The sequence below is a fragment of the Myotis lucifugus genome, unplaced genomic scaffold, assembly GCF_000147115.1.
Source record: "Myotis lucifugus unplaced genomic scaffold, Myoluc2.0 scaffold_484, whole genome shotgun sequence".
NCBI classification, from domain to species: Eukaryota; Metazoa; Chordata; class Mammalia; order Chiroptera; family Vespertilionidae; genus Myotis; species Myotis lucifugus.
The window spans coordinates 1,550-23,975 of NW_005871532.1; the positions used below are offsets into that span (position 1 = coordinate 1,550).

At 52.0% G+C, this 22,426-nt stretch overlaps 1 protein-coding gene across 1 annotated transcript in view; it reads right to left on the bottom strand.

Moving 5' to 3' along the window:
* Window positions 1–1,348: 1,348 nt before the first annotated feature.
* Window positions 1,349–22,426, bottom strand: part of SORL1 (sortilin related receptor 1) — a 44,609-nt gene continuing 23,531 nt past the window's right edge. Inside the window, 6 exon segments of the mRNA XM_023744714.1 lie at window positions 1,349–1,503; window positions 2,431–2,559; window positions 6,316–6,502; window positions 12,774–12,952; window positions 20,595–20,622; window positions 20,625–20,682. Coding sequence (XP_023600482.1) covers window positions 1,386–1,503; window positions 2,431–2,559; window positions 6,316–6,502; window positions 12,774–12,952; window positions 20,595–20,622; window positions 20,625–20,682 — 699 coding nt within the window. The 3' untranslated portion in view covers window positions 1,349–1,385.

Here is a 22,426-nt window from a genome sequence, read left to right on the forward strand (position 1 = left end):
AGGGGCGACCAGGCTGGCAGGGGAGGGCAGTTAGGGGCAATCAGGCCAACAGGGGAGCAGTTAGGAGTGATCAGGCAGGCAGGCAGAGGGGTTAGGGGCAATCAGGCAAGAAGGCAGAGTGGTTATGGGTGATCAGGCAGGCAGGCAGGTGAGCGGTTAGAAGCCAGCGGTCCCAGATTGGAGAGGGTGCAGGCTGGGCTGAGGGAACCCCCTCGTGCATGAATTTCGTGCACCGGGCCTCTAGTATTTCTTATAAAAGTATGCACTCCAGCTCCTCCGGAGCAATCACTAAGCCCACTGAGTGAGCTGCATCGGCCCAGAGCCCGCCAGGTGAGACCCGCTGCAGCCTGTTCCTCAGCCGTCTCCACAGTGAGGCATGCTGATCGCTGGCAATGATGGAAGATTCAATCAAAGGCCAAATGAGCTAAGCGTGCAAAAGACAGGGCGAGCAGGCAAGCAGTGAGCCAACGAGAGGCCACGCTCCCTGCTGGCACACACGCCGGCTTCTCTCGGGATTTGCTTGGCACTTGGCTGCTCAGTTAGACACCACCTGCGGGTGGGAGTCCAGGCCAATTATCACCTTCCCTGAGGCCTGAGCAGGAGGCAGGGCTCAGGGCCAATGAGGAAGCTTTCCACGAAGACAACCGGAAAGAGCGTGAAGGAGGAAATGATGCCCGGATGAACACTTTGCAAAGGGATAACTTCATGTGATAGCACAAATACCTCAACGTGTGCCATCACCGCTCAATCAACTTAAACATGTTGGAACACACGTATAGCGTGTGCACACACGCCAAAGAAGTTTTTAGCATGCATGTGCTCACGGGAAGCACGTTCCCTAGTCACGTGGGCGGTCACAAGAGCATGGCTGAGAGTGTGCTTTTCTCTGTCACTGACCAGGTGCGTGGCCTTGAAGAAAGTCATTCCATCCTCTCCTCTGAACATGCTTCCTCATATTTTTTAAAAATGGAGCTAATTATGTTTCAGGAATTAAAATGACAACACATGGAAAAGCACATTGAAATGTGTAAAACTCCATTACAATATTATTTATAATAAGCAATACAAAAATAAGAGAGACCACTAGCTACTTCCCCAAAGCCTCTTTCCCATCAGCTCTGACAAGCAGGTCAAGGAACAAGAGGCCGGGCGCCGCTCGCCCGCCATGCCTGGACCACAGCAGATGCTGAGTGAGCGTTTTTCAATGAGCAAAGGGGATTTCCTTCAAAAATACTTTTCATTCCTGTGAAGTCATACGGTTACAATAAGTTGAGTTTGGGTCCAAGTTTAGGAAGCTCTGAGAAACACTAACTCCATTATTTCTCTCTACGAGGTCGGGAGAACCAAGACAGGCTGTGGGGTCATCACCACATTCCAACAACGGCTCAAGAAGCCGAAGGGAAGCCCTGCCCCTTACCTGCCACGGGGCACGGGACCAGCTCTCCCTCCAGTCGCGCTTCGACATCTCCTCCACTGCACGTGTCCCCGGAAATCTTCCGATAGCTGTCAATCCAACCCAAGAGCAAGAGGTGAGACACGTCAGAGAACAGCCATCCAGGCTCCGTAGCCCTAGCCAGGTGCTCAGTGGAGAGAGCATTGGCCTGCGGATTGAAGGGTCTGGGGAACAATTCGTTCGGGTCAGGGCTCATGCCTGGGTTGCGGGCTCGATCCCCAGTAGGGGGCGTGCAGGAGGCAGCCAATCAATGATTCTCCCTTCCCCTCTGAAATCAATAAAAATATATATATATTTTTTAAAGGCTCTGTGACTGGAACGCATTCCCAGCATACACAGCGGGTTCATCTGCTCATTTCCTCACGGAACAGGAGGGGCTGCTTGATCCCTCAGGCCCAGCGATGCTTGGAATCAGGAGCAGCTCAGACAAACGGGAGTGCTCTTCTGCACACAACTTTTACACACATTTCCCCCAAACTCCTCTGACGATGTGCCGTGCTGAAACGTGTGACTTCAGATACAGGTAAAGCTGTAGAGGACCTTACAGACTTGCCCTTTTTTCTCACTGCGGATGGAAGAGTTTGCCAACATCCTAACTTTAAATATTGCCCGAGCTACTTGAAACCTGCTTGCCGAGCCCTAGCTGGTTTGGCTCAGTGCATAGAGCATCGGCCTGCAGACCAAAGGGTCCTGGGTCAGATTCCGGTTAAGGGCACATACCTCCCCAGCCTGGGCCCTGGTCGGGCGTGTACAGGAGGCAACCAATCGATGTGTTTCTCTCACATCGATGTTTCTCTCTATCTTTCCCTCTCTCCCACTCTCTCTAAAAATCAATGGAAAAATATCCTCAGATGAGGATTTTTTAAAAAGACACCTGCTCGCCTTAGAAGTCGGGCATTTCCAGTACGAAAGGCACCCGCTGCTCTCAGACCCAGCGTAGACCCGAGTCCCTGACCTGCAACCACTGTGAGACGTACCCTCTCGTTCTCCTGTAAGTGGAACCCGCAGGGCAGGGCACAGGAGGGGAATAGGACTTCTCAGAGAACTCAGGATCCGGCACGCAAACCTCTAGCAACAGGTCTTCACTCATCTTGAAGCCGAAGTCACTGAAAGGCAACGAGGGTTTGTCACGGCCACGGTTTGCATCTCAGGGTTTCCACACGCTGCCTGCACCTGCATCAAGAGCTCCTTCCACGTCCCTCTGCAGACTGCTCACATCTCTACACTCACACAATTCCAGAAGACCTTTACGTCAGAACCACAATCTTAAACCACTATCATGTGCCATCAATAAATGAAACCAAGACAAATCATTATGCTAAAGACAAAATATTAAAATGTTTAGCTAGATCCAGCACCTACCCGAAGACTCCGGCCTGCCCTCCCGGTGTTGGCAGGACAAGCAATGTCCACAGACCACTAGCACCTGGCGAGCCCTTCTTGACACGACTGGGAGACTTAGGAGAGAAATTAAGGCCTGGCCAGTGTGGCTCAGAGGGTCGAGCGTGGGTCTGTGGATCGAAGGGTCCCAGATAAAATTCTGGTCGAAGGCACGTACCTCGGTTGCAGGCTCCTTCCCGGCCGGGGCCTGGTCAAGGCTCCTGCAGGAGGCAACCAATCGATGCGTTTCTCTCACATTGATGTTTCTCTCTGTCTTTCTCTCTCTTCCACTCTCTCTAAATATCAATGGAAAATATCCTCAGGTGAGGATTAAAAGAGAGAAGTTAAAAAGAATAATCCCCCTTTTTTTAAAAACCAGGGATGTTTTAACCTTTGTTATTTAAGATCATGTCCACATACTCCCTGACATCACCTGTGTCCCTCCTCCTGCCCTTCCAGACCCAGTGCTGTGGTCTTCGAGACCTTCTGCAGTGTGGGCCATTCTCCTCCACACCACCAGCTCCGGAAGCGGGGCAGGGTCTCGGTCTGCGGTCTGCCTACTTCTCCCGGCTGCACTTAAGGACGCCCAGGTGAGGCGGCTTCGCAGGCCCCGCCCAAACGGTGACTGGTAATTCAGAGGCACTGCCAGCTGCTGTGCTCTCCCGAAAGGCTTCATTTACTCTGTTCGGCCCAACAAATACTTCTTAAACACCTACCATGTGAAAACCATGTACCAGGTACAGGGCGAAGTGGTGTGTGTATACCTGTCATAATCCACACTTAGCACTTGTACAGAATTGCTCAGAAGAAAGTGTATTGCCGTGCCAGGCAGGTCTGATTGAGGGGCTGCTTCACATCTTTGGGGCCTGGCTGGAGTGTTCGCTAGTTACTGTTCTGTCTCCAACGGCCGAGCACCCTTGCCAGGCCGGTGTCTCCACCTTCAGCCGAGCGGGCAGTGCACGTGCCGGAGGGTTGAGACCACTCCCCGCAACTCCCTTAAAACACAGAAGACTGCAAAAGGCAGCCCCTCACCAGGAGCTGGTGCCTCACAGAACTTCTGTTTCAATCAGGTGTGCGCCCGCATCGGCACGTACAGAGGTGTGGGCACCGGGTCAGACTAGCAACGCAGTGTGTGCCCCAGGGGTTGCCGTCAGGGGTCTGAAAGCCACACCTGCTGACAACGTGGCGAAACGTAAAGATGTTATACTTGGATAAAAAAAAAAAATGTAAAAGAACCTATACCTGAACCAGGGCACCTGTGGGCCAGTGGTGGGGCCTCTGGGGGAGGGGCGAAGCGGCAAGGCGGGGTGCTGAGGGGCTCAGAAGCAACCTCACTTTCCAATGCAGATGCCACTCGGGAGCTGAACTAACGGCAGATCCCACCGTCACTTGCTCTCACTTCCTCTCCTGTGGTCCATCCTCAGACCATCGCACTGGCCACTGCCAAGTCCAGGGCCACACACCTGCAAGGTCCGCCCAGTGGGCGCTGGCGCCTTCCCTGCAGCTGCAGCGAATGGACAAAGGGATGCACAGCAGCAGGGCGGCCTGAGACCTGCGCTCCCTGTATCACTGTCTCGGGCCATCACCCTCACGCTCACCATCTCACTTCCTGAAGCCCTGCTCCGTCGGGGCAGGGACGGTGGCTTTCCTGGTAATGAAGACTCAGCACCCGGGGTTTCCGGCCGGTGGGTGGGCATATGGACCAGGAGAGCCAGGCCAGGGCGCAGGACAGCCCACCAGGCCCTGGGACCTGGTTTCTGGTGTTGCTGCCAGGTGGCAGATTTTAGAGAAAAGGCATAACGGTGTCCATCAAGTGAAAAAATAGTGAAAAAATCAAAGACCTGTTAGACCGCCCTGCACATTTTTGTTTTAAGCACTTCGAAGGGATAGAAGAGGAGAGGGCCCTTTCCCTGACTAGGGCCTCTACAGTCAGGGGACCGCTCACCCAGGCCAGCACGGCCAGCACGGCTCTCGGATTAGCTACAGGTTTGGGCACCACCAGGGAGCAGAGGCCAGAGGGCACCGCACTGGCAGCAGGGGGGCATCACCCAGCTCGGGGTGCTCTGGAGCGTCCATGCTACTCCTAGGACCACACGCTGTGGAGGAAGGTGCGTCTGAGCTGCCCAAAGCCCCTGCTCCCGGGCGGGTGTGGAGAGAAGCAGCGTCCGAATCGCCTGTGTCTGCACTGCTGGTGTCGCCTTGGGAGTCAGACCTCGCACAACAGAGTGACCACGGCGACCCACGCGCACAGTCAGTCTCAGAAGCTGGTCCGAGAGGCGTGCCCAGGGGCGGCAGCTGTTTCAGTAGAGAACTTACTGGGTCCAACCACACCCACCCACCCGGGCCCTGTTCCTGCTGCCCAGGCCCAGGTGAGCAGCTGCAGAGACCACGGGGCCTGCAAGGCCTAAAACATTCCCTGGATGGCCCGATCCAACCTTGGACCAGAGGCCCTCAGGTGTCCGGCTTCAGTCAAGATATGTGCACTTCCCGAAGCAAACCTGCATTTCCTTGGGCCTTAGCCGCTGCTGAAAAATGAGTCGGCTATTTGTGTTCAGTACCGGAGCTCTGCTGGCGGACCTGCTGCGGGTTACAGGCCCGAGCACCTGCCTCAGGGCTCCGATCTCAGCTCTCCGCGGAGCCTTCAGACACCTCCTGCTCTCGGGGCTCCTCTCGGGGCTCATCTCCACGCACTGACCCACCCCCCCAGACACCCAGCAAGGCATCCAGAGAGCCCCAGTGACCTCTGCCCCCACACTGCTGCTCCCTCCCCTCAGAAGGCTCCTGCCCACACATCCAGGCCTTCCTTAGGGACATCACCCACAGGCTTTCTCCAGAAATCCTCAGTTCCCAGCTGCCATTCAGTCTCCTCCTTCCCATCTGGGCTCACAATGAAGCCTGTCCCCCCAGGCTGGCAGCTCCCTCCCGTTAGCTACCTGTGTGCGTGTCACTCCTCTGTTTCTGCATTCTCAGCGGTCCTCGCATGCTCTGCTCAAGGACGTGTGCGCGTGCACGAGTGTGTGTTTGTGTGTGCACGTGGGTGCGGGTGTGTCCGTGTGTGCATGTGTGTGTCCGTGTGTGTGTGCGTGTGTGTGCGTGTGTGTGCGTGTGTGTGTGTGCGCACTAATATTCCCACATTTCAAATAAGGAAAGAACCTCCCTCTAGAGCAGGGCTCCTAAGAACAAGGAGCCGCCCAATGGACCTCAGGACGTGCCATGTGGGGTGCCCACACGGAAACAAGCCGAGTGCCCATTGCTGAATGAGGCTGCAGCTCCCGGGGGGACGCTTCGCCCACACCACACGTCACTGAAGCTGAATGGGCGAGCTGTGGACACAGTGCCCAGCAGCTGCACATGAAAGCTGCTTAACCACTACCTGCTTCCCATGATTCCTTCCTTTCCTGAGGGAAAGGGGCCAGGCCAGCGTCCGCACCCCCCACGGCTGGGAAGACGGCACGGTCCGTCCAGGCAGGACGGGGACCCACCATTCGTAGTCCGCGCGGGTGCAGGAGCAGTTGGCCACCACCACGGGCCTGTCGAAGTCTTCGCCGTTGAAGCACGTGGCGTGAGGCGTCCGGCGCTTGAAGACCGTCTTGTGGCCCAGCAGGCACTGGCTGCCCCTCTCGTCTGACGGGGACCACAGCTTGTAGTCGTTCTCTGTGCAGGGGACCCCTGCGGAGGGAGACAGCATGAGCCGCTGCCCGGGGGGTTCCCGCTCGGCCGCCCATCAGCCCCGCTGCCCATGTCCCCCCACCCCCACCCCCAGTGCTGCCCCAAGCCTCTGGCCAGCTTGCTGTCAGGCGGGGTGGCACCCACACAAATGGAAGCGGTCCCCCGAAACACAGACGTTCATCTGAGAAGCTGGGAGCAGCAAGCCTGTGGGGCCTGTCGCTGACGGGGCCTCTAGGGTTTCGTCCTGATGTGCACTCTGTGGAGGTCCCTGCGTTCACCCTCTGCCCACGTCCCTCGAGCATCCTCAGGACCACTGTTCTGAGCTCCGTCTCTGGGAGGTTGTTTGCCTCCATGGAACTTAATTCTTCCCCCGGGACTCCTGCCGCTCCTTCATCGGGGCACGCTTCTCTGTGCCCACTTGGCTGCCCTCCGGATTTGGTTCTGAGTACTGGGTGGCTCCCTATGACCCCAGTCTGGGGAGGGCCTGATGCAGCAGGTGTCCTTGGGCTCAGGGGCGCAGTCGGCCTGGTCACCTGGGCTGGGGGCTCAGGATCGCTCCTCCTGGGTTGTGTGGGCCTCCGGGAGGGTTGAGTTTTCATCGCTGTTGCCGGTCTGTGGGCAGGGCTGACCTCAGACTGCTGAGAGGACCCTCCCAGGAGGTCTCAATCCCGCAACTGGGTGTGTTGGTGCTGGGGCCTCTTGGGAGGGACTCCAGGCAGGTCAAGGTGAGATGCAGTCTGTGACCAGCCCTGGGCCACCTGGTAAGAGCCACAGATTGTTCCACAGTTGGTGGCTGCCTCTGCTGGGCCAGGGTGGGCATGGGAGGGGCCAAGCTGAGTAAGGTAGACTTCTCCCAGCACTGAGCCTGGGCAGGTCGGCCAAAGACCCAGGGCACCCCAAGACCCCGCTCCTCCTGCGGCCTCCCTCCTGCAGCTGCTGGTCAGGCTCTGCCACTGAAACCGCTCCGACGACACTCGAGTTGTGTGAGACAGGCTCCCATGAGTCTCCAGGAGGGGCGAGTGGTGCTCACAGGTTAACATGGATTCAAACTCAGCTCCAGTCTGGGTCTCAGGCCTCCCCAAGGTCAGCGCCACCCCTGGGGTCTGAGGACTGTGTGGTGGATGGGGTCTCGGGGGGTTCTCCTGGGGAGGCCAGCAGGGTTCCTCAGGTTATGACAGGAAGGTGTGGGCGCGTGGAGGGAGGCTGGTCGGGGCGTGAGAGAAGATGGCCCTCGTCCGAAAGCCACCTCTCTCCTGTGCGGCTCGGTCCCTGCCGGGCTGCTGTCCTGCTGGCACCTGGGGTGCGAGTCCTGCTCCTCTGGGGAGCGCCTGGGCTTCCAGCAGACTCCCTGCGCCTCACGGGCAGCCGGCATCACAGCCCGTTACACGGCCTCCTTCCTCTTTGCGGCACCAGGGCTCCAGCTGGGGAGCCCAGCATGGGGGTGAGGACCCCGCTCCTCAGGGGACCTCTTCCCTGAGATGGCCCTCCATGTTCTCAGCTGCTGGGCGTTCCCACAGTCTCCAAGCGGCTTCTTCTGTTACCCGTGGTCACGGCACTTCTGTTCAGCTGATCTCCAGCTGGCATGCAGGTCCATGGTTCTGTACTTCAGTTCTAATTCCACTTTGGTCCTGGGAGGAGGTGTGTGAGGCTCCCACCTCCTGCGCTGCCAACTCAGATCCCTGCGCACCGTGGAAGCTCCCACAGCCTACAGTTCCCTGCAGAAGCAGGGACCAGAGAGGTTTCCTTTCATCTTTATTGTTGAAAGTATTACATATGTCCCCTTCCCCCCACTGACCGCTTCTAGTCCTAACCGCCCCCACCCTAGGCCTTCCCCATACTATTGTCTGTGTCCATGGGTTATGCATATATGCATACATGTTCTTGTGTTGATCTCTTTCCACCCCCAGACCCGCCCCACCCCAGCCTTCCTTCTGAGGATCAATAGTGTGCTCCATGCTTCTATGTCTCTGGATCTATTTTATTCATCAGTTTATTTGGTTCATTAGATCCCACATATGACTGAGATCATGTGATACTTGTCTTTCTCTGACTGGCTTATTTCACTCAGCATAATGCTCTCCAGGTCCCTCCATGCTGTTGCAAATGGTAAGAGTTCCTTCTTTTTTACAGCAGCGTAGTATTCCATTGTGTAAATGCACCATAGCTTTTTATACACTCATCTGCTGATGGGCACTTAGGCTGTTTCCAAATCTTAGCTATTGTAAATTGTGCTGCTATGAACACAGGGGTGCATATATCCTTTCTGTTTGGTGTTTCTGATTTCTTGGGATAGTCCTAGAAGTGGGATCACTGGGTCAAATGGCAGTTCCATTTTTAATTTTGGAGGAAACTCCATACTGTCTTCCACAGTGGCTGCACCAGTCTGCATTTCCACCAGCAGTGCACTAGGGTTCCCTTTTCTCCACATCCTCGCCAGAACTTGTCGTTTATGGATTTGTTGATGGTAGCCATTCTGACAGGTGTGAGGTGATACCTCATTGTTGTTTTGATTTGTATCTCTCAGATGATCAGTGACTTTGAGCATTTTTTCGTATGTCTCTAGGCCAGCGGTTCTCAACCTGTGGGTCACGACCCCTTTGGGGGTCAAACGACCCTTTCACAGGGGTCGCCTAAGACCATCTGAAAACACATATATAATTACATATTGTTTTTGTGATTAATCACTATGCTTTAATTATGTTCAATTTGTAACAATGAAATTGGGGGTCACAACATAAGGAACTGTATTAAAGGGTCACAGCATTAGGAAGGTTGAGAACCATTGCTCTAGGCCATCTGTATGTCCAGTTTGGAGAACTGTCTATTTAAGTTCTTTGCCCATTTTACAATTGGATTGTCATCCTTTTATCAAGTTGTATGAGTTCCCTATATATTTTAGAGATTAACCCCTTATTGGATGTATCATTGGCAAATATATTATCCCATACAGTAAGCTCTCTCGTCATTTTGTTGATGGTTTCTGTGCAGAAGCTTTTTATTTTGATGTTGTCCCATTTATTTTCTCCTTAGTTTCCTTTGATCTAGAAGATGTATCTGTAAACACATTGATATGAGAGATGTCTGAGGTTTTTCTGCCTATGATTTCTTCTAGGATTTTTATGGTTTAACAACTTACATTTAAGTATTTTATTCATTTTGAGTTTATTCTTGTATATGGTGTAAGTTGGTGGTCTAGTTTCATTTTTTTGCATGTATCTATCCAATTTTCCCACCACCATTTACTGAAAAGACTGTCTTGACTCCATTGTGTGCTCTTGCCTCCTTTGTCAAATATTAATTGAGTGTAATGGCTTGAGTCAATTCCTGGGTTCTCTGTTGTTCTATTGGTCTATGTGCCTGTTCTTGTGCCAGTACCAGGCTGTTTTGAGAACAATGGCTTTGTAGTATAACTTGATATCTGGTATTGTGATTCCTCCAACTTTGTTTTTCTTTCTCAAGATTGCTGTGTCTTTTTGGGGTCTTTTTTGGGTCCATATAAATTTTTGGAGTGTTTGTTGTAGGTCTGTGAAATATGTCGGTATTTTAATAGGAATTGCATTAAATCTATAGATTGCTTTGGGTAGAATGGATATTTTAATGATGTTGATTCTACTAATCCATGAACACGGTATATTCTTCCACTTATTATATCTTCCTCTATCTCTTTTTTCAACATCTTGTAGTTTTCCGAGTACAGGTCTTTTACCTCCTTGGTTACGTTTATTCCTAAGTATCTTAATTTTTTTATTGCAATGGTGAATGGGAGTTTTTTTTTTTTTGGTTTTTTAGTTTCTCTTTCTTAGAGCTCATTATTGGTGTGTAAAAATGCCATAGATTTATGGGTGTTAATATTGTATCCAGATATGTTGCCAAATTAATTTATTAAATCTAGTGATTTTTTATGGATTTTTCTATGTACATCTGTGAATGATGACAGTTTTACTTCCTCCTTTCCAATTTTGATGCCTTTTATTTCTTCTTTTTGTCTGATCGCTATGGCTAGGACTTCCAGTACTATTTTGAACAAGAATGGTGAAAGTGGGCATCCCTGTCTTGCTCCTGTGCTTAGGGGAAATGGTTTTAGTTTTTGCCCATTGAGTATGATGCTGGCTGTGGGTTTGTCATATATGGCCTTTATTATGTTTAGATATGATCCCTTTATTCCCACTTTGCTGAGAGTTTTTATAAAAAATGGGTGTTGGATTTTGTCGAAGCTTTTTCTGCATCAATTTGATATGATCATGTGATTTTTGTCTTGCGATCTATTTATGTGATGTGTTACATTTATTGATTTGCAAATATTGTAGCAGCCTTGCATCCCTGGAATAAGTCCCACTTGGTCATGGTGTATGACCTTTTTAATGCACCGATGTTTCTGTCTTTTCCCATATATGTTCATGAGAGATACTGGCCTATAGTGCTCTTTCTTTTTAGTGTCTTTATCTGATTTTGGAATTACAGCAATTCTGGCCTCATAGAAAGAGCTTGGAAGTGTTCCTTCTTCTTGAATTTTCTGGGATAGTTTGAGAATAGCTGTTCTTTCCTCTTTGAATGTTTAATAAAACTCCCCTGTGAATCCATCCAGAGCGGGGCTTTTGTTTGCTGGGAGTGTTGTGATTACGGCTTCAATTTCATCAGTAGTTATCAGCCTATTCAGGTCGTCTGATTCTTCATGACTGAGTTTTGAAAGGTTGCATTTTTCTAGGAATATGTCCATTTCGTCTAGGTTGTCCCGTTTGTTGGAATAAAGTCATTCATAATATGTTTTTACTCTCCTTTGTATTTCTTGGGGTCAGTTGTCACTTCACCTCTTCTGTTTCTGACTTTATTTGGTCCTCTCTCTGTGTGTCCTGGTGAGTCTGGCTATCGGAGGGGTCTATCTCCTAAGGAGCTGGTAAAAGGCTGAGTCCGTGCAGACGGCATCTTTCAGGAGCACAGGGCCCTGCCTGCTTCCGGGACTGGTGCGGGCACATGAGGCAGCATGGCCGGAGAGCAATGCAGATCTTTCTGTCATTGCTTAGCAGGTACAGGGTCTTAGTGGAAGGCGGCTGAGAAAGATAAGCCAACCTGGACGATCACTTAATCTGCCTGCATTCACTCAAAATTTAGGTAGAGTGGGTTCCACAGGAATCCCGAAGCCAACCTACGTCAAAATTGGTACTTCATGTCGTTCTTATACATGTGTGTCCTCGGTCAGATTCGATGCTGCCTGAAAATGATGGGCTGTCCATTCCATTCCATTCCATTCAGCAAGTATGTGTTCAGCCCTGCTGGAAGGCGGTCAGACTGTGCAGCACATGAAGAGTGAAGACGCAGAGGACAGGCCTTGTTCTAAGGACCTTATGCTCTAGCTGATGGGAAACGATGGATACCGAGGGGAGACACATTTATAACTCAGGTCGCATGCAATGCTCCGACACAGAGGTGGGGCGAAGGGTTCTGGATACTGGCAGCCAAGCCCATTGGATCCTGAAACATGAAAGGCTTTCATCTGGTGGACACTGAATGGGAGGCATGGGGGCATCCCACACAGCTGAGACAACATTAGCCAAGCAGAGGAGGAGGAAAGGGAAGGAGCAGGGAAGGAACGAGTCGCTTCTCTCTGCCTAGACTAGCAAATCACGCTGAGGGCCCAGACATGGTGAGGGCCTGCAGCCATGGGCACTGCCTTTCGCACAGCAGTGACGGGTAAATTTGTCAAACTGCTCATTTCAAGGAATGTTTTCCATTCATTCATTCATTCATTTATTAAATCATTCATTCATTCATATTGAGTACAGGTATACCTAAAGCTACTATGTGCTAATGACCACCACAAAATGAGGAATCAAAGAATAGCACATGGTCCCACATTAAGAATTGCCCAAGCCCTAGTCGGTTTGGCTCAGTGGATAGAGCGTCGGCCTGCAGACCAAAGGGTCCCGGGTTTGATTCTGGTCAAGGGCAAGTACCTCAGTTTCAGGCTCCTCCCTGGCCCGGGCCCTGGTCAGGGCACATGCAGGAGGCAACCAATCGATGTGTTTCTCTCACATCGATGTTTCTCTCTGTCTTTCCCACTATCTTCCACTCTCCCTGACATCAATGGAAAAATATTGGGTGAGGATTCAAATAATAATAACTGCCTAAGAAACATCTGGTATATTTCTCACTCACATATTGTGTATGTGCCCCTCTCATTCAAATGGTCACCAACTCTCCTGAGGACAGAGCACTGCAGCGGGCGCTCTGGCTGGTAACCACGCCCACAGCAGGGCCGCGGGGCAGGGCTCACCCAGGGCGTCGGTGGCGTTGACCTGGAGGATCAGCCAGCTGTGCACATTCTCTGTGTCGGAGCCAAAGATGGTGAAGACGGTGCTCTTCTCACCGGGCTCCGTGAGGAGCCCGTACACGAACACGGGCTTCCTGGAGAAGACGGAGGTCTGCCAGGTCTCCCCCTCGTTGGTGCTGTATCTGCCCAAAGGCAATGAGAGGAGCCTTGCAGTTAGTGTCTCAGGGCAGGGGCCTGGCTCTCAGGTAATACTCACCGGTGACAGGAGCCAGGGCTCCTGGAGAGGCAGCGGGTCCTGGGCTAGAGCAGAGAGTGTAAGGCTGTGCCAGAGAGCGAGGATGCGCTCAGCAACAATGCAGTCAGCACAGAGGACACAAGAGCCAGCTCGATGGGGCTCCACTGGCTGAATTTAGGAAAATCTATATATATAAAAGGCTAAGCGACCATCCGACTGTCTGACCGGCTGGAAGGTATGACGTGCACTGACCACCAGGGGGCAGATGCTCAGCACAGGAGCTGCCAAGCTACAGTGACTTGGCAGTAGCAGTTCTTGGGTGACACACCCCGGAACCAGAGAGGAGGGAGCACGATTCCTCGCAGGGCCACACGTTTCCACCTTTGGCCCTGCATTATGTTGTTGATGGGGTACTGTTGGCCCCAAATCTGGTTTGCTGCACACTTGTGTTTGCATTCCATACCCTGTACGACTGCAACTTTGCAGAGTGCCCTCTTGTACTCTGGGACCCCTTCGGGGGATGTCAGAGACCCAGTTTCAGCCTGATCCCCACAGGCCAGGCTGAGGGACCCCACCTGCCGGAGGGACCCTGCTTACTCCGCAGACGCCCTTTGGGCCGTAGTGCCGCCCCAGGTGCAGCTGGCCAGGGAGGGACCGTGGGAGGTTGACTCCAGGGCGTGTCTGGCCCGTCTCACCCAGTCCCGCCCTGCCAGCCACCTTCTAATTAATTTCCTTTCAATGTGCTTGAATCCATGCACTGGGCCATTAGTGTGAACATAAAGAAGAAAATGATGATGGCAGAGAATGCACTGACTGAAGACAGAGCCCAGGGATCTAAACGGCACCAACACTGAGAGAGAAAGGGAGGAGGAAATTTATTTCTTATATTCAGTGCTACCAAAAAAATGTTGAAAACAATGACAGAATGAGAAAACTGACCATTCTGTAACCCACAGTGTGACCACAAGATCATCATTAGACGCTCAAATCACTGGGTGAAGCGAGTTGGGGACCGAATGTTCACATGGTGCAAAGATGTCAACCCACAGGTGAATCGTTCATTACAAACAGGGAAATGTAACTCTGAAAGCACTGTAATTAGCTCGGTATTAGTAGCAGGAAAGGAGCGAAGGGAAGGCCAGAACCTACAGGCACGTCATCTGGGCATCTTCACCAGGAGCTGCTATTTCACACTCCCCAGGGAACTACTGGTCCACTCCCTGCAGACCACTGGGGGAGGGGCTCAACAAAGCGAAGTCGGGGTGACACAGGGAAGGTGCCTGTCAGTCAAACACAGGAGTAGAAATCATTGGCTACGCAGGCAAGGCCACTGCAAGCCTGCGAAAACCTGGAAATACACAGTCCCCTAGAAACAGGTGTTCGCTCTCTTGGCCCGTGTGACCCTGCAGACTGCACATGCAATGGACAGATGGACTGCAGTGGGGAACACAAGCTAAGCCAGCCTGATGCTGTCCTTCCCTCTTCTGTGCACACATGGAATGTTCCAGGACCTCTGGGCAACAGCTTTAATCCTAGCTCTGCTGAAGCCACAGCTACGCTTCCTCTATGGCAGGAAGAAGGGAAATGGGACCTTGGAAACCCAGGGATTTAACTCAATACAAATAAATGCCACTCATTCTCCCATGCAAGTCTCAGAAACTTCTTTTTCTCAGGACATCCCAAGAAGCCCACTTACAGCCACCGGTGAGGACAAGGAGAGCTCCCCACGGATAAAAATTTTACAGTGAATCTTGTAAGAATCACGACCTTCACCAAACTTGGCATCACTAATAGCAGACAACCTGACACTATGTGCTTCCAATAAAGTACTAAGGACAATAGTCATCTATGTGCTATTCTATGCAATAAATCCAGAATTCAAGTCACTCCACATGACAACTGGTCTGGAGTCTTCAAAAAAAAATCAAGGTCATGAAAAACAAACAGAAAAGGGAGAAGGCTTGCTATAGGTTAAGAGGTGTAACAGCCAAATGCCATGAGTAACCCTTGACTGAGTCCTGGACTGGAAAAAGAAAGTAGCTATAATATGGAACCAAGGGAAAATAAACATAGTCTACAAGTAATACTGAGTTCATGTGAATTTCCTTATATGTGATAATGGCATTCTGACTGTATGGACAAATACCTTTCTGTACTGGAGAAATACGGATGGATCGACAGACAGGCTAAATAGATGGGTGATAGACAGAAGTTGAGAAAATTTGCAATTGGTGGACCTAGGTGAAGTTATGTGAGTGTTCTTCATGTAATTCTTTCAACTTTTCCTGAGGCTCTAAAAATTAAAAAGTTGGAGGGAAAGCATATGAGGAGGAAAGTCTCCAAGGCAGACTACATCAGGATGACAGAGTGAGCCCTTGAGAAACTGAGCATCCAAGTAATTATAATAATTTTACTTATTTTTCTTTTTTAATATATTTTTATTGATTTCAGAGAGGAAGGGAGAGGGAGAAAGAGATAGAAACATCAATGATGAAAGAATCATTGAATGGCTGCCTCCTGCATGCCCCACACTGGGGATCTAGCCCACAACCTGGGCATGTGCCCTTGGCTGGAATCGAACCATGACCTCCTAGTTCATAGGTCAATGCTCAACCACTGGCCACGCCAGCCGGGCTGTAATAATTTTAAATTATCACTTATACTAGAGGCCTGGTGCACGAAATTTGCACATGGGTGTGGTCCCTCAGCCTGACTGATGATCGAAGCGTGAGCATCTGGCATGGAAGGGCAGGTGCCAGCTGAACTCTGGGCCCTGGGCAGCACCTGGGCCTCCAGGCCCCCATGCACTCCCCTCCACCTGAGTCATCAGGCCCCATCTGCAGGGTGATCTGTGGGGCGATTGGGCTCCTGCCCGGCTCCCTCAGTGCCTGGAAGCCGGGCAGTGGCCCCGCCCCCCACTGCCACTGCTGGTCACCAGCTGCAGGGCAATCAGGCCCCTCCTGCATCCACCTTGGCCTGGTGCCACCCGCTCACCTGCTCCACATCCCACCGATGTCCCGCTCTTGCCGGGGCCCATTGGAGCCAGCAGCACCTCCACTGTCACCCACTGCTAGCACCACATCACCGATGCCTGCCATGTTCCATGCCACCACCTGGTGGTCAGCACACCTCATAGTGAGCAGTCGAGGGGACAACTTGCATATTAGGCTTTTATTATATAGGAGGGTTGAAAAGGAGGAGGAGAAAATGTGCCTATTTGCTTCATCACCCAGGAAGCTGGTGCAACGTTTAACATGAGAAACCACTCAGATCTTTCATTAGAATCACAAAGATACTGAGCTTCTTCTTAGGTCCCAATTATATGTAAAACTTTTCCTTCCACTTTTCACTTGTTTCTGAGATTTCAGTTTTACTCACTCAGGATCTTAATCCTTGACATAAACCTGTTCATGGCATCATTTGATCCACACACTTCCTCTCATACTGAGATTACTAGAACTGATCCTTCTGCAAGAAGGCTACGCGCTAAACCACTCAGCGGTTTGCAGGGCAACACAAAGAATGTGGAGCGGGACTGACTGATCTCCTCTCTGGAGATCGTCTAAGGAGGAGAACTTCTCATCTGGCAGATATGCTTTTGGTTTGAGGTCATTTTGAAGCAGACACGGCAATAAGTTAAATCCTTCCGTCTCCTGCACCAGTGTGATGTGCTCAAGTATCATATCTAAGAAAAGTCACACCAACTCGGTGTTACTTATAGACTGTTTATTTTTCCTTGGTTCCATATTATTGTAGCTACTTTCTTTCTCCAGTTCAGGATTCAGTCAAGGATTACTCATTGCATTGGGCTGTTACACCTCTTTAGTCTCTTAAACTAGAGCAAGCCTTAGTACCACTTTTAGCACTTTCATTGATTTTAGAGACAATAAAAGTAGGGAGAGAGAGAGAGAGAGATCGCATCAAAACATCCATGTGAGAGAGAAACATCGATCAGCTGCCTCCTGTACGCACCCTGACCAGAGATCAAACCCATGACCTGGGTATGTGCCCTCACCAGGAATCGAACCCGTCGCCTATTGGTGTACAGGACAACACTCCAACCCACAGAGCCACGCCAACCAGGGCTGCACCACTTCTGAAGCAGGGTAATGACACGCAGCATTATTTTTTAGGAGGATCTTCGTGAACCACACAGTTAAATACATTCACTGCCAGGGAAACAAACAAATCCCAAGTGTACTGATAGATGGTTTGATCTAACTCAAAATAAGACGTCTAGTTCCCACAGAGCTGGACCCATTTGTCAATGAGCTGCGTAAAACAAAAAGGAAGGTAGGGCTATCAAATCTGCAAAGGGAGCAAGGCTAGTTATACAGGTAATACAGCGAATGCCAGCCACAGTGAGAAGGGTAAGAACACTGTCCTTTATAACTCAGGGGCGGAGAACCCACGTGAGGGTGAGGAGGGCGAGGCGGCTCCCTGCAGCTCTCCCAGGAAGCGTAACCATGTCAGCTGTTAGCTGCTGCCTCCTACACCCTGGAGCTGCAGCGCTGCCTCCAGGACTCAGGTCCAAACGTGCTCCTGGGTGGCCTTCCCGGTGCCTTCTCTGGGCTCCCAGGGGGACCCTTTCCAAATCGGAAGCCGGCTGAGAGGAGAGCTGCGTTGGTGCAAGTACAAGGGCTCTAGGAGCCACTGATAGTACCATCACCCTGCCAGGCGCCCGGCACAGAATGGACACCAATTCCATCCTCACGACCGAGTCAGCACCTGTGTCTGGGTCTTTGGGGTCAGTGCACGGACACACAGACTCCTGCGAGCAGGAAGCCTGCCTGAGCTGGTCCTGGCAGCGAGCTGCGCAGGTGAGGGAGCGAACCCCCAGCGACCTCTGATTTACCAGTTCAGACACGTCCACACGAGCAAAACAAAGCACCCACTTTTTGTCTCAATTTCAGTTCCCATTGACAAAGGTCACAGCCTCGGGGAAGAACCGAGGCAGAAGCTGAAACACGTAATAGTCACTCTGAGTTATCTGTGCTCCCCAGGAAGAGACAGACACGGATAATTTAAAAGAACAACGCAAAGCCCGCTTTACTCGGTGTCCCCACTGAACCTGTGAGTTACTGATGAGACTCTGCTTCCTCCGAGGCTTGGGGTCAGAAAGCTCCCTTCAAAGCAGGCCCTCCCTGCCCGGCCGGCGGGGCGCAGGGCTGAGCATCGACCTATGAACCAGGAGGTCACGGCTCGATTCCCGGTCAGGGCACAGGCCCGGGTTGTGGGCTCGACCCTCAGTAGGGGGCATGCAGGAGGCAGCCGATCCATGATTCTCTCATCTTTGATGTTTCTATCTCTCCCTCTCCCTTCCTCTCTGAAATCAATAAAAATATTTTTAAAAAACACACATTCCCTTCATCTAGCCTCTTTCTCCATCCAGCTGGCTCAAAACGTAACAGACTCACAGTGGACACAGGAAATTCCCAAACGGTGCCTCACTCACCTTTGTACCCTTGGGACCTAGAACACCCGGTTCATTACAGATGTTAACAGATGCTGGGGTAACTGACCTGAGATTCTGCCTAACAGAATATGCCCCCGTTCCAGCTCGGGCCCTGACTGCTGACCATCACGGTCACGGGATTCCTTGTGCAAATGAATAAGGAATTGGACACATAATTAAAAGGAATTGCCAAAAGGAGTCAGTTGGTGATCAATGGGAAATTAATGAGACGGCCAATAAATGCTCCGAAACTCGGGAGCGAGCCGTGGCTGGGAGGAGGCCCGGCTCGAGTCCTGGAGCCTCAGACGCCCCTGGCATCCAGAACGGCCCAGCAGCCTTTGCACACGCCTGGGACGGCGATGTGTCCGAGGATGTGAACTGACTGCAGTGTTACCTCCTGCATCTCATCTGAGGAAGCTGCCAGCACGCAGCACCAGGGCAAAAGCAGAGCCGCGGGAGAAGCAAAAAAACTGTGAGCAACAGACCGAGTCAGTGCCAGGTGGCCACACAGAGTCGGGCCAAGTTCAGACTGATATTTGGGACACGTGCACTTATCAACAGAGGCATCATATTTGCAAATCCCTACATCATACTCACTGACACTCCAAACGGCCTGTCCACACAGAACAATGCTACAGTGTCCGTGGTCCCCACAGTCCACAGCCAGTCATTTCTAAGTGTCCGGGAGGCAGCGGGGCCCGGCCACAGGTTTTCCTGGTCACATCTAGCACCAGCTGGTGCCGCCAGGACCCTGCTCCCTGAGCCCCGGCAGGAGGTGGGGACAGGAGTCTCATGACCACTCGGAGAAGCCAGCTTGCAAATGGAACCTGTAGAAGCTACACTCGGAAAACCAGGCACCGACCACGGTCTGCCGGCCATGGGAAGAATAAATGGGTTCCTAGGAAGCCAGACTATGTCCCTACTCTGTTTCTCTCAGTCGCTGCCCAACACCACACCCAGTAGGAACTCCTTCAGAGATGGGGAAACAGCCTACTGGTCACTGGACACGCTGCCTCACAGGATCAGTGCTGGCTGATGGGTGAGATGGGATCAATAAGGTAAACGCATGGAGCTTTGAGTGGGAAGTGTGCTCTGGCTGCCTCATCTGAGCCAATGCCACCCGAATGTAAATACCAAGTGCCGCACACACAGCCCTCGGTGGGCAGTGCCCACGGCCCGGTACCGTGTGGGCCACGCCAGGCACTGGGACCCGGCTTCTCCCTGCTCCAAGGCCGGGCTGCTCGGCACACGTCAAATTCACCGCAGGGGAACCATCTGCTAAGATCCCTTCTGCAAACCATCTGCCCCTCTCAGTGCCGGCCCTGCTTCTGCAGGCTTTCCTCCTGCACTGAGCATGACAGGCAACGACGCCCTCCATCGCTCCCAGGATTCACCGCGTGGCTCTCCTCACAGCAGGGAGCAGTGAGGCCCGTTTCCCCGACCTAATGCTAACAGAATTCACTCTGTCCTAAGGGACAAAAGCCATCAAAGGACTGGTTTTGATAAAATCAGACTTCAGGCGGCAGAAGTTTCAAACTCCCGACATTGTTGCTTTTCTGAGCAACATGTTGAAAGGAGCGCAGACATAATTTAAAGACCCGAGTGCCAGTCTCCCTGTCGCTAACGAACGGGAGACGCTGGGCAAGTCCCTTTGTGTTGCTGAGCTCGGTCTCCCATCTGTAAGATGATGTGATTACCCCATTGTCCCCTCTAAAACCATTGGATGACAGCAAAAGTCAACTGGCTACCAATCTGCATGAACCCTGAAATCATTACTCACGTATCGTGGTTACTTACTGTTAGTGGCTACACGAGTAAATGTCTGTGTGTAACACGCAGGGCAATGGAAAACAATGTGACGAGCGGTAGTTTACTGTTAAATCACGAGTGACTTGTATTTAAATGGAGCTGTACCGTCTCAAATCAATAAAATTATCTCATTATTCCTCATGGCGCCCGGGAGCTGGGAAGGGCAGGTGATCACTCCTATCGTGTGGAAAGCGAAGCTCAGTGGTTTCCTCACATCACAATTGTGCTGTCACACCCAAGGCGGCAGAGACAGGCCCGTTATCACCAGACTTGGATGCTCTGGGAGGACAGTGGGGTTAAAGGACAAGCTTCATCAGACACTTACTTCAGCTCATTGGTCTCCATGCCCTGGCGATGGCCACGAGGATGCCGCCGTGGTCTCCCCAGGTGTAGTAGTGAGGGCCGGGCAGCGCCTGTAAGGAGAGGACAGCGCTGACACCACTGCGGGGAGTGACGGGCAGAATCGGCACACAACACACACACGTGTATGCCACACACAGAGACACATGCATGTGCATGCACACACGTACACAGCACACATGCACATGCACACCAAGAGGCTTACTTGCCACATGTGTGCACACATGCAGAGGCACACACACAGAGGCACACAAGTATACATGCATACATACAGAGGCCACACACATGGAGACACAGTGCACATGCACACACACAGAGGCACACAAGTGCACATGCACACACACATGGAAGCACATAAGCACACACGGAGGCACACAGGCACACACATGGAAGCACAAAGCACACATGCATGTATACACGAAAGCACACAAGCACACATGCACACACACGAAAGCACACACAGAATAACACAAGTGCATATGCATACATATAGAGGCCGCACACACGGAGACACAGCGCACATGCACACACACGGAGGCACACAGACACACACATGGAAGCACACAAGCACACATGTATATATATACACGAAAGCACACACAGAATCACACAAGTGCACATGCATACACACATGGAGGCACACAAGTGCACATGCATACATATAGAGGCCACACACACGGAGACACAGCGCACATGCCACACATGGAGGCACACAGAGGCACACACACGAAAGCACACAAGCACACATGTATACATGAAGGCACACAAGCGCACATGCATACACATGAAAGCACACAGAAGCACACAAGTGCACATGCATACACACATGGAGGCCCCCAAGTGCACATGCACATGCACGTGCACACACACACACACAGAGACAGTGTCTGGGTGTCCAACCTATTGGCTAGAGGTGAGGTATGTGACAGTTCTCTGTAACTGTGAAAAGCCAAGCAATGTGGGGCTTTATGACAATCTATATACTAGAGGCCCAGTGCACAAAATTCATGCACTGGGGGCGGGGGGGGGCGGTCCCTCAGCCCTGCCTGCACCCTCTCACAGCCCGGGACCCCTCGCACCTTACCACCCACCTGCTCGCTGCTCCCTACTGATTAGCTTGCTGCTCCTTAGCGCTGCCGTGGAGGCAGGAGAGGTTCCTGCCACCGCTACTGCGCTCACCAGCCATGAGCCTGTCTTCTGGCTGAGCAGCGCTCCCCCTGTGGGAGTGCACTGACCCCCAGGGGGCAGCTCCTGCATTGAGCATCTGCCCCCTGGTGGTCAGTGCGTGTCATAGCGACCGGTTGTTCTGCTGTTCTGTCGATTTGCATATTGGCCTTTTATTACATAGGATTGCATATCTACATATGGAAGTGCACACAACATTCCCGATAAGCAGCGGCATGAGGACAGGACCTATGCGTGAGCTCTTCTGAGACCCCACCTACCTCAGGACATCACACTCAGCCTGCAGGAGGCGCTCTGACCAAGGTTTTGGCTGAGTTCTGAGGGCTGCCCTCCCTCCCTACCCCACGTGCAGCAGGGCCTCAGAAAGCTACCCCGCCCCGCCCCCAGACGAGAGCAGAGGCACTCCCCTGGCCCTTGAGGCAGGCAGGCTGGTGAAGAACTTTCCTTTTACAAGTTTGGGGATTCCCTAATGTCCAAGGACTAGAGAACTAGCTGTACCCTCCGAACTGGTATAAGGAGCACCCGAGGACACACGTTAATTACACAAGCCTAAGGCAAAAGCCGTCTTCTTCACAGAATGTGAAGAAAGCAACTGCAGATCACAGCTCAGAG